This window comes from Ursus maritimus, unplaced genomic scaffold, assembly GCF_017311325.1.
Source record: "Ursus maritimus isolate PB19 unplaced genomic scaffold, ASM1731132v1 scaffold_2, whole genome shotgun sequence".
NCBI classification, from domain to species: Eukaryota; Metazoa; Chordata; class Mammalia; order Carnivora; family Ursidae; genus Ursus; species Ursus maritimus.
This window is the reverse complement of record NW_024424452.1, coordinates 4262185-4274020: the sequence shown is the minus strand read 5'-3', so window position 1 is coordinate 4274020 and position 11836 is coordinate 4262185. Positions and strand designations below refer to the sequence as shown.

At 61.5% G+C, this 11836-nt stretch overlaps 1 protein-coding gene across 1 annotated transcript in view; it reads right to left on the bottom strand.

Annotated features, from left to right (window-relative positions):
- Positions 1-2528: 2528 nt before the first annotated feature.
- Positions 2529-11836, bottom strand: part of FSCN1 (fascin actin-bundling protein 1) — an 11618-nt gene continuing 2310 nt past the window's right edge. Inside the window, exons 2-5 of the mRNA XM_040634734.1 lie at positions 4923-5079; positions 4706-4827; positions 4350-4517; positions 2529-3904 (exon numbers count right to left, since the gene is read on the bottom strand). Coding sequence (XP_040490668.1) covers positions 3702-3904; positions 4350-4517; positions 4706-4827; positions 4923-5079 — 650 coding nt within the window. The 3' untranslated portion in view covers positions 2529-3701. The remainder of the gene's footprint in view (positions 3905-4349; positions 4518-4705; positions 4828-4922; positions 5080-11836) is intronic.

Sequence of the window (11836 nt, the reverse complement as noted above, 5' to 3'; positions counted from 1 at the left end):
GGCCACGCGTGCAGGGACCCTAGCAGACAGGAATGGGATGGCCCAGGACTGGAGTGCAGCCCTGGGATGGCCTGTGTCCTCTGGCTACACCGCTACCTGTTTGCAGCCTGCCTGAAGCCATTTGGCCCACAGCCACCTTCTGCCCTGACAGGGCAACAGGGCAGACACATGGGAAGAACACTTGTCTCTCTTCTCTTTTTTCTTCCTTATAAATTTCATTTTTTCTTCAATCATGATCTTTGGGGCTCACAATTAACTGTGATGTGTAACTCAGAGCACCACTGCCCCTGCCCAGGCTCACTGGGCATCTGCTAGGTCTCAGTTTCCCCATCTGAGCAATGGAAGGCTGGACTCTTGCTCCTCCTCCATGGCGGGCTTGGAGAGGACCCACCCACTTTCTCAACTGCAGGGTTCCTGCTGAGTCCTGACCCAGCGGGAGGCGAGGAAGACCTGCCAGTCGGGGTCTGGGCCAGTGGAGGGGAGTGGGCACCCCTGAGACGCAGAGGCCGGGCCCTCTGGGGATACTCAGTTCATTATTCCCGGAAGCTGGTGCGTGTGTCTGTCTGTGCTCGTGTCTGTGTGTCCATGAGCATGTCTGTGTCTGTGCACGCACATATGTCTATGTGCACAGGACTCTGTGGTCACACCTGCACACGCCCACACATGTGCATAAACCCGTGCGTATGCAGGGCAACATGTGATGAGCCAATCCCTTGTGAATGGGGAAACTGAGGAAGCTGCTTCTGGCAGGAGTGAGAATGGCATCTTGCACTCTGGAATCCACGTCCGGGCCCCAGAGCCAGTTCTGACAGACAGACCCAAAGGTCTGGAAAGCCCCGGAAACGGGGAGCAAGGCTGACGGTCCCCAAGACGTTCCTCATGTGCCCCCAAGAGAGTCTCCCGTCTCTGAAGACGCCCGTTGCCTCCAGGTGGGTGTGGAACCAACCAGCCTCCTTCGCTCAAACCCAGTCTCCAGCTAGGATGGAGGAGGCTCCACCGGGTCTCCTGCCGGGCTTCCCCCTGCAGGGCCTTTGCTTATGCTGTCCCCTCTGCCCAGACTGTCCCTCCCGGCCCTGTACTGTCCTCTTTCCCTAGGTGTGAGCATCTCCCCAAGCACACCGTGCGCCTGTCACCCACAGCCCCCAGAACACGCAGCCACTGGCTGGTGCCCATTTTTGCCAAACGAATGGTGAATTCAGAATCTGTGCCTAGCTTGCCTGGCTCGGACTAGGCTCGGATTCGGCTAGAGGACCCTGGGGTCATTCCAGGGCAGTTCATTCCTGAGGGAACCACCTCACCCTGCAGGATCTCAGCTGCCCCCAGTCCCTTTCAGTGGGCCTCCCCGCTCCCCCATGGTCTGGAAGAACTTGGCTCCGCCGGATTCATCTGTTCCTTCCACGTAGCTGAGACTTTTCTGGCTTCCAGCCTGGCTTTAACGGGTGGGGGATTGGTCGCCAGGACCCCGCTGGGGCCCCAACAGCCCTTTGTGGCGCCATCTGCCCTTGTCAATCTCGAGACTCCCGCCTCCAGGGACCACCAATCACAGCACAGGCATCCCGGTTTCGTCACCAGCAGCCAGTCAGCGCTTCCGCTGACCCCTCAGGCAGCAAGGTGGGAGCAAGGCCGCTCCAGCATCCCCCATGCCCGGGGCCCCACCCCAGAACCCCACACGTTCCTATCCATCCTGTCACCGTGTGCTTATCGGACACTCATGGGCCGCCCCGCTCCACCCGCGGGACTGTGCCTTGCTGCTCCGAACCTCGGTCTCTTCCCTCTTGGGAAGTTCCGGCTTCAGTGAGATCCTGCAGTCCCTGCAGGGCTGGCCACATGGAGGTCTGCCAGGGGCCGAGAACACGGGGTGGGCTCAGGGCTGGCAATTTCGTCAGGTTCATATCTGCCAGATGGAGACGTGCCCCCCAACTCCCAGGGCTGAGCCTGGGGGTCCTGCTTTGATGTAGGCACCCATCCTGGCCCCCAAGCTTAGCCCATCTGATGGTGGACTCCTTTCAGGATCTGCACCCATCTCTGTGCTGGTCCTCAAGAGGGCCTCTTGGACCACACAATCCCCAGCCCCTGGGGAACCTGAGCCTCGTGTTCGGGGGTGTGTTTGGGGCCTCTTGCAGTGTATGAAGAGGGCCCCATACTTCCAAGTTCTGGTCAAGGTGCATCTGTGGGGGCAGGAGGAGGAAGCTGGATCTGTGGGTTCCTGTCACCTCGATCTCTACCTCCTGTGCACACAGGCGTGCAGTGCATGGGCTCAGCCCAAGTGCATTCCTGTTCCAGGCCTCCAAATACCGGAGGTGGGAAGTTATGGAACCAGATTCAGCCACCTCCTTACCCAGGAGCTCCCACTATGTGCTTGGGACACTGGTGGCCCCAGACAGGTCTCTAGGGTCAGAGTCCACCCCTTGCAGGGCCCTCCTCCACTCCTAGAGATGTCCAGGCTGCTCAGAGCACCCACGGGATCCTGGGCCCACCCCAACCCCACCTACCTTCATCCCCAAGACACACACAGGCCAGCTCAGGGCTGCACACTCGCATTATTTTATTTTGCTTTTCCAGTCTGAAGCTACTATCATGGGCGTTTAGTTATACAAATGACACTTACAAAAAATAAAAGACCAAGACACCCAGAGTGAGATGCATGGCAGAGATGAACTGGGGGGCGGGGGGGAAGGGGGTTGGCAGGGGCAGGGCTGGGAGCCAGGGGCCTGGGGGCTCCCCATGGGGCTCCCGGTGGAAGGTGACGCCCAGCTTCATCCCACCCCGAGACCCGAGGAGTCCAGTCGGACAGGGAGCACCGATCACACCGGGGGCTCTGGCTGAGGCGGTGAGGGGCTCAGCACCAACCAGAAGGGGACACAGGCCTGGGCAGGCAGGAGGGAGAGGGCCAGCGAGAGCTCCCAAGGAGGTAAGGGCAGGTTCTGGACTCAGGGAAGCACCGTGCCCCCCCCACACACAGCTAGCAGACAAGGAGGGCACCGACGCCCAGAGATGCTGTTTCAAGATTCCCCCACAAGACCCCTTGAAGCTCACTCTGGCTACCACCAGGCTTGCCTGGGTGCCTCCAGCAATAATGCTTCATTAAAAAAAGAAAATTAAAAAAAAAAAAATACTGATTTGGTCATTTTCTGCTTCCAGTCAGGCCAGGGTGAAAAGAAGAGAGACAGCAGGGCCCCAGCCCAGGGCGGGGTGTGCAGTGGGCAGGCCCTCTTGGTGCAGAGGGGCAAGCAGCCGATACACGCTGGTGTCCCCCCTCCCCCTCCTGCAGCCTTCCCCTGACGCAGGATGGTGTGCCAGGGGGGTGCCGATAGGCTGGGGGCAGGCACCCAGTTCCTGGGAAGTGGGGGGCAGAGGCTCTCGGGAAGGGGCAGGAGATTCCAGTTACCCCACCAGGCCCAGGGGCTTGGGAAGGCCTCCCAGCACCCCCACTCTCCTCGGCCACTTTGGGGAAATAAGGCTCAGAGTCGTCTGAGGTCAGAAGAAAGGGGTGCCAGCCTCGCCCACGGCAGAGAAGAGAGGACAGAGGGGTCTGAGATCCCTCCAAGGACCAGGCACAGGGCAAAAGGTGGGGGCACCGTTTTCTCTGGGTTTCCAGTTTGAAAGGCAAGGGGCTTGCCACCATGCCGGAGCCCTCCTGGAGAAGAGAGTTATTAGCAGAAGGGTCTGGGCAGGGCGGGGACGGGGCGCTGGGCGGCAGGCTAGTACTCCCAGAGAGTGGCTGGCTCGATGGTCTCGGCGCAGGCCTTCAGGACCCCCGCGTGGTCCCCTTTCAGGTAGCGCCCGCCCACCTTGATGGCCACCTTGTTGTAGTCACAGAATTCGAAGAAGAAGTCCACGGGGGTGTCGCTGCTGCTGGTGACCGACGAGTCGCTGCCCACTGTCCAGTACTTGCCTGTAGAGTCTGTGGGCGGGGGCGGGGGGGTGGTGGTGGCGAGACCTATCAGGCCCCACCCTGGTCCAGCTCCCCACCTCGCAATCACGGCTTCTGGAGTTGGGGTGGGTTCTGTGTGATGCCCACCCAAGCCTCCCACCCCTGCTGGACAGGGGTCCACGCCTCTTCCCCCCACCCGGACTTTAAGTCCCATAACTCAGGTGCGGGACACCTTCCCTGCCCACCCTTTCCAGAATCCTGTCTCCCTCTCTGCTCTCCTCCCCCTTCTCTAGCTTGGGGGCCGGGGGCAGGGAGTCCTCCGTCCTACACAGAGAAGAGGGGAAGGGGCCTGGTGGTAACAGGATAACCAAGTCACAGGACAGCCAGGCTGAGCCCCGAAGTAGAACAAGGGCTTCAATCCCTGTGCCGCCACACTGGCCCCTGCACCCCCCTGGGGCCACCCCCTCAAACCAACCTTTGATGTTATAGGCACCGTCACTGAACTCCAGCTGGAAGACGTCATAGCTGGAGCGGTTGGCATCCAGTGTGCCCGTGACCTTGCGGCAGCCGATGAAACCATGCTCCCCGCGGAACACGATGATGGGGCGGTTGATAAGCTTCATGAGGAAGAGCTCCGAGTCCCCTGTCCCAGGAAAGGGGAGGGGCGGTGAGTCTCACAGGGTGGGACTGGGATGATCAGGGGGCAGCTTAGGGAGGGCAGGGAGTCTGGGGTCACCCAGCACGTCAGCGCTGGGACGGCGGTGGGGGTGGTTACGAGGTAGGCAGACCCTCCAGAGAACTTGGGAGTGGGGTGCGCCCACAGGTGGCTACCTGCTGTCTCCACCGAGGCAGCCAGCTGCCCGTTCTTCTTGGCTGTCACGAACTTGCCATTGGACGCTCGCAGTGTGATCCGCCGATCACGCCACTCGATGTCAAAATAGCAGCTGGCGTTCCTGGGGGTGGTGGGACAGGGTCAGGCGGGGCTGCCCCAGGGTCCCCGGGCCCCGACCCACAGGAAGGGCCAGCCTGGGCATGGCAGGGCACTCACTTGGTGGAGGCAGTGGACTGCACACCCCCAGTGGCCGTCAGCGTCCAGTACTTGCCCGTGTGGGTGCGGAAGGCGCACTTTTTGGTGTCGCGGTCGATCTCCAGCTGGAAGGTCTCCTGGTCGGTCTCCTCGTCCTGATTGGCTGACAGGTCCATACCTGCGGGGAGAGCTTCTGACTGGCACGGGGACCCCCGCACCCCGAACCACGGCCCTGCCCTCACATACCACCTCGGCAGGGCTGCCGAGACGCCTCAGGCTCCACGTCAGGGGGCAGGACCCGGGACCCCAGGCAGGGCCAGGCAAGGACCAAGGCCGGCTTCCTCCTCCCTCACATCATTTTTTCAGAGGCCAGAATACCTTCCAAACCAACCATCTGCACGAAGACAATCGGGAGAATCTTAATGTGGCCCAGGATTAACTATTAAGGATTGATTATTGTTAATCATATTGTAGTTATGTAAGAAAATGGCCTCATTTTTCAGATACAGACAAATATGTCGAGATGGAATGCCCTGATGTCAGGGATTTGCTTGAAATACCATCAAAAACAATGACTATAGGGACAGATGGAGCTAGATGGCAGAATATCGCCTCTGGGAGAAACTGGTAAGATTATATCCTTCCTGCTCTGCTCCTGTACGTGTGTAGAAGTTAAGAGTAAATGTAATAGCACACGTTCGTTTCAGAAAATTTACAAAACTCATAAATGGATAAAAATGGAGTCACACAGGGGCGCCTGGGTGGCTCAGTCGGTGAAGTGCCTGACTCTTGATTTCGGCTCGGATCATGATCTCAGGGTCGTGAGATCCAGCCCTGAGTCTCTGCGCTGAGCTTGGAGCCTGCTTGAGATTCTCTCTCCCTCTCCCCACCTGTGCTGTCTCTCTCTGGGGTGGGGGGGGGGGTAGGTCACACAGACCCCCATGCCCATCACACTGCAGAACACACTGCAAACAGCAGGTGACACCCTCCTTGCCGTTTTACCGGTTCAGACACACCCATTTTCTCTACGTCCAAGTGCATGCAGGCCACAGATCTTGATTCCCACGTGATCTAGGCAACATGCTCACACACGTTTCCCTGTCCTTAAATCATCCCATGTGACCACAGGGGGCTTCCGTGCTCCCACGCACTGTGCCCAGGGCTGATCTCTGGCGCCCCATCTGCGTGGCCTCTTCCAGCTACAAACTGGAAGTAGGATACCTGGTTCCAACAGAACAAAGTCACATTGCCCAAGCACCAGGGTTCTAAGAACCGCAACAGCAGGGACATCTGCCCACTCTGCTGGCTGCCCAGACCCAGGACTCGAAAGTGTGTCACCGTTTGGGTCTGGACACCTTTAGGAAGATGGGACCACAGTGGGGGGTGGCAGGTGGCCCTTCAGATGAGCAGATGGAGGCTGGTGGATGGGGGAGCCCCGGTTTCCCTCCCGGGACCCACCCATAGTTCTCCAGCACCAAGCAGAGCGCCCGAAGGGTGTGAGCCTGCCTTAACCCCCATCAGCACCAGGAGTGGGGACCTTCACCTCCACTTCACGAAGAGGGAGACTGAGGCAGAGGTGGTATGTCCTTGCCCAAGGTCACCCAGAGAAAAACTGATGAGTGCTGGTGAGCCTCCGGAGGGGAAGTGGGCAGACTCTGGCCTCCTGCCATGCTCTCTCTATGAACTGGACGACCCAGGGCCCTGAAGAGCTCCTCTCGGAACTCCTCGGTCTCAAGCCTCCAGGCCCACTGGGCCCCCTTAGCCCTGTCAGGGATCTGCTGGGAGGCAGGTAGTGAGCCAGACCCACCATCATAGCCCCAGTGAAGCACGGGGTGACGATGAGGGTCCACAGGGACCGGGCCCTCTAGGTAGCTGAACCACCAAGTACGGGACCATCCTAAGGGTCTGGGGAGCGCAACATGGGGCCGGAGTCCCCCAAAGCTGGCGGATGTGCCTCACCCCCACTGCTGCAGAAACCCACCCTTGAGCCAGCCTGCCCCAGCCCCGTGGCATCACCTACCCAATGTGCGGTGCACTGGCTGACCGGAAGGAGGGAAGAGACAAGAGGAAAGACCCCTACGGCCACACTCCAGCAGCAGATAGGACCAAGGGGACCTCAGAAAGAGGGGCAAAAGGGGCAGGGAAGGGACCTGGATTAGAAGTCCAATCTCTAGCCGGAGGTAAAGCGGAAATCAGGAGGCTCCTTCCCAGGGAGACTTAGCCAGGGGCAGCCCTGTGCCCCTCGGAATCCATACTGACCTCCTCCTCCCACAGAAAAGAGACGGAGGCCCCGCCCCGGGCCACACAGCCGCGGCCATCTGCTCGGCTGCTCAGCCCCCATCGGCTGCTCGTGTCCAGTCCTGGACATGGTCTGATGGAAAGGCCTGGGCCAGCTAGGGAGCCACCCAAAGTGGGGGCCAGGCACCCTCGGCAAGTGCCTTCCCCTCACTCAGCCCGTATCCCTATCAAAGGGTCTCTCCATTCTGCCAGGAGGTTGGAAGGATTCAGGGCCCTGGTGTCAAGCTGACACCAGGTCTTCCGACCCCAACAGGAAGGAGTATAGGGGGTGTCTCCCCAACATCCAGCGGGGCCCCTCCTGGCTCCAAGCCCCTGCCCAGACAGGAGAGGCCCCACTTGGCCTTGGAGTCTCTAATTAGAGCTGGGTTACTATGGGAACAGGGTTTTCTTTGGGATTTTTCTTTTCATCAACAGCAGCAGCAGCACTGAGTCACAGGCCCACAGGAGCCCCAGGGAGGCAGATGCGGGGCTGGAAGAAGCTCATCTCCTGCCTCCCCCCTTCCCCCACTCTGCCCGTTCCTCTGCCTCATGGCTTTTCCTGTCACCAGCCTCTGAGCCATTCCCTATGGTGGCTCTGAGAGGGCACTCCATCCCCCTCCGACTTAGCAGTTCCCAAAGTCTCCTGGCTGTCCAAAAGAGGCACTCCCCACCACCCCATTCAGTTTAGGGGAAGGGGCCTGGAAGCTTCTGTGGCCTCCCTTCCCCTACCCCTCTCTCCACTACCTGACCACCTCAGACCCCTTCTCCATCCTTGCACAGAATGAGGGCCTGAATTACCTCAAACGCCCTGCCTCTTCAGGAGAGCTCTTACACATCCTGAAAAGCCCAGCCTGACCAGCCCTTTCTCTGCGGGCCAGCCAGCCTGGCCTCTGAGTGCCTCTAAGTGGCTGGGACAAGGCACTTCTGAGCATGGAGCCCCAGGGCACAGCTGGCCAGACGCAAGCAGGCTGAGAGACCAAGTGGGAAATGTGAACCCGGCGTGGCTAGAGTCCAGGGCAGGTGAGACTTCAAAGGAACACCGGGAGACACACACACACACACACCCACTGGGAAGTGCTGCTCACCCAGCCACCCTGCCACCCTTCATCCCTGCCCAAGCCAGGCCCTCACCAGTGACGTGGTCACCTGGCTTCCAAATGCCTGTCCCATCAGTCCTCAGGCACCGGGACCCCACTGCCTGGTGGCTGAGATGGCCCCCTTCCGACAAACGAAGCCTGGCTCAAAGAATTAGTCCAGGGCAGCCCGGGGCCGGCCCTTTACAGATGGGGAAACTGAGGCCAGAGAGCAGGTTGCAGCATCAGCAGGGAGCACCCCACCCCCACCAGGCCAGGCCTGTGCAAGCCTGTGGGCATGATTCACATCCCCCCTGCCAGCTAAGCGCAGGATCCTCCTCTTTCCTGGCTGGCTTTTCCCAACATGTGTCAGAAGCACAGACACGGCCTCCTTTGCCACGCAGGCCTGTGCAAAATGGCCTCTGAGACACGCCCCCAGCCCCGGAGCAGCTCCAGGTCCTCTGGTCTCCTCCCATCCCAGCAGGAAGCCTTGCTGTCAGCTAACACGAGAACAAGATGAGGACCCCAAGATCCGAGGCCCAAAGAGCCCCAATCTCAGCCCCCAAAGACCCCTCCTCCAAAGAACCCTCCTTGTACCTTTAAACTAGTAGCCAACACTTCTCCTGGCCCAATTTCGGGCTCCCCCTGCCCCATCAGCCTGAATCACACTGTGACACTCCCAGCAAGCACTAATAAAGAGGAGAGGGCATCTGCCCAGACTCGCTCTGCTCTTCCTGACCCCGAGGGCTGGGGCCAGGGCCACCCGCTCTTCCTCATCTCCCCCAAGGAAGACACCGGATGCAGCCCGGCAGGCACTCGGCATGCCTGCATGGGTGGGTGCCCATGGTGGCCCCACTGGCGGTTCCAGTCCCACCTACCAACCTCACAAGCTCCTTCTCAGCCATACTGGGCTTTCTGCTCCTGCTTGCCTCAGAGCCTTTGCACAAGCTGTGCCTTTTGCCTGCAACACTTCCACATCCCGATACATGCTACCTTGTGTTCACCTTTCAGGTCAGATCCACTCTCCTCTTCAGAAGGTCTCCCCCACCCCGCAGTCTAATCTGAGATCCTGATGTGCTTTCTGGACCCCAGGCCTTTGCTTGACACCTCTGGGATACTGATCCTGTCCCAAGAGGAACATCAGTTACAACAGGGAAGGGTCCAGGCACAAATGCTCATACGTTCACCAATGAACATCTCTCACCTGGAAGGGGCTCAATGTTTGCTGAAGGGGTGAGTCCTGCCCCACTTACACTGTGTGAGGGGGGAGAGACATCCTGTGCCCTGGAGGCTGGGAGGCATGGGGCGGGGTCAGAAAAGTGCCTATTCTGTAGTCAAACAGAGCCAGTTCTGCATGTTGCTTACTTGCTGTGTGACCTTGGGCAAATGGCTTCACCTCTCTGGGCCAAACAGGCTCATCTGTATAACTGAAATAGTACTGCCCAAATCAATCAGCAGACTCAGGCACAGAACAGCCATTACCCCACCAGGCCTCCACCCACTGCAAGCCCCTCTCCACAGTCCCCGCCAGAGTCAGGAGGGTGGCCATCAGGATATAGGCAGGGAAGTCCACTCTACCAGGAGGGCGACACTGACTGGGCTCCCATCCAGCCATCTCCAGACGCTAGGGCCCAACTTCCCACTCAACAGAGCAAGACCCCCACAGGTCCCTCCAGCGGGGCCTCCGGCTGCAAAGAATCAACTCTCTTCCTTGCCAAAGGAGGCACGAACGCGCCAGAAGGAAGAGAAACCGCCCAGGGGGAGAATCTAAGAAGGGAAAGAGGGGGGCTCACTTCTGGCGCGCGGGCCGGTAGGAAATGGCCAGGCCAGCGGGAGGCCCGGGAAACGACGAATCGAGTTGCACTCAATTGTTCCAGGAGGCATACTCGGGGTTGGGTTCACCCGAGGGTGGGGGCTTCCCGAGGGAGCGGGGCTAGGGTCTCCTGGCTCACGCTAAGTCCGCCCTCCCGACGCCCGCAGAGCAGAGCGCACCAGACCGGAGACGTGCGGCGGGCGCAGGGCGGGGTGCCTGGCAGGGCGCCATCCGCGCCACGCCGTCCCGGGACCCAGGCGCGAGGAGGGAGCCCGCCTCCAGGAAAAGCTCCGGACTGGGGCACTAGGCCGGGGACGGCGCGGGGGGTCCTCAACAGGGGAGACCTGCAGAAAACCGATCCCCTCTCCCGCCCCTCCGCATCTGGTTTTCCCATCTGCAGAGACCGAGCAGGACAAAGGGGGCGAGGGAGGGCCCTCTGGAGGAGCCCGCCCCCCTGCTCACAAAGGCCGCGGCCTCGAGCGCGGGGCAGACACGGGAGGAGGGGTTGGGGGGGAAGGGCAGACACATGGGACGCACCCCCCAGCAGAGGCCCGACCCTTCGGGGCTCAAGTGGAGGTGCAGAAAGGCCCGGAGGGCTGGAAGGTGGAAGCGCACCCTGCGGAGATCAAAGGCTCCCCCATCCCGCCTGCGCTGGGAGGGCCATGGGGGGTGGGGGTGCGCCCCGCGCGCGTAGCGACCCTCCCCAACGCCCGTGAGCTACAGGCCCGCTGACTAGGGAGGGGCACGAGGAAAGGGGGGAGGGGCGTTTCCCCCCTACTCGGGACTGGGCCGGGCGATCCGCGGGATTGGCGCGCGTGAAGAGTCCCAGGCAGGGGGTTCGGAGGGTAGCACACAGGGCGGCGCCTACGCGGGGGTCCAGGGAGCCGCAACCCCAACGCGGGGTGGGGGTGTGCAGCGGTGCCCAAGGACGGGCAAGGCCCCACCCCTCGCCCCCTCCTCCCGGCCCAAGAGCACGTCCCGCGACGAGGCTGGGTGGCGGGCGCGCCTAGCGGGGGCGCACCGGGCGTCGCTAGGGATTGTAGCAGCGCCGCGGGCGAGAAAGGGCGGGAGGCTGGAGGTACGGGGGTGGGGTGCGCTTTGTGCACGGACCGGGAGAGGAGGGGGGGCGGCGTCCCCACTCACCCTGGCGCGTGGACACGTTCCTCTCGTTGGCCGCCTGCAGCACGACCTGGGCGCAGCTCTGCTCCAGGGCGAAGAGCTCGTCCTTGCCCACCTTGGTGGCCTTGCCCGCCTTGAGCGTGCCGCTGGGCCCCGACGGCGCCAGGTAGCGGCCCTCGCAGTCGCGGAAGGCCACCTTGCCGGAGCGGAACTCGAGCGTGTAGCCGGTGGCGGGCTCGGGGCGCGCCACCAGGCGCCCGTCGTGGCGCAGGAAGCGGTGGTCGGCGGTCTGCACGCTGTAGCGCTGGTCCTGGAAGGCCAGCGTGATGAGCGAGTCGACGCCCCAGGGCACGTCGCGGTCCACGGCGATCTCGTCCGCCGGCCGCGCGCTCAGGTGCGCATAGCGCTTGCGGGTCAGGCTGTAGATGTTGACCTGCGGGTGCATGGCGATGTGCACGCTCCACTTCTCAGCCGGCGACACGGTCTGTGCGAAGCAAGACAGGCGGTCCTCGGTGCCGCCGAAGTAGCGCCGGTGCACCTCGGACTGCAGCGACCAGCGGCCGTCGTCGTGCGCCACGATGAGAAAGCGGCAGTCGGGGCCGGGCACCTCGCGCTCGCAGGTCACGTTGCCGTCCTTGTCCGCCGCCAGGTAG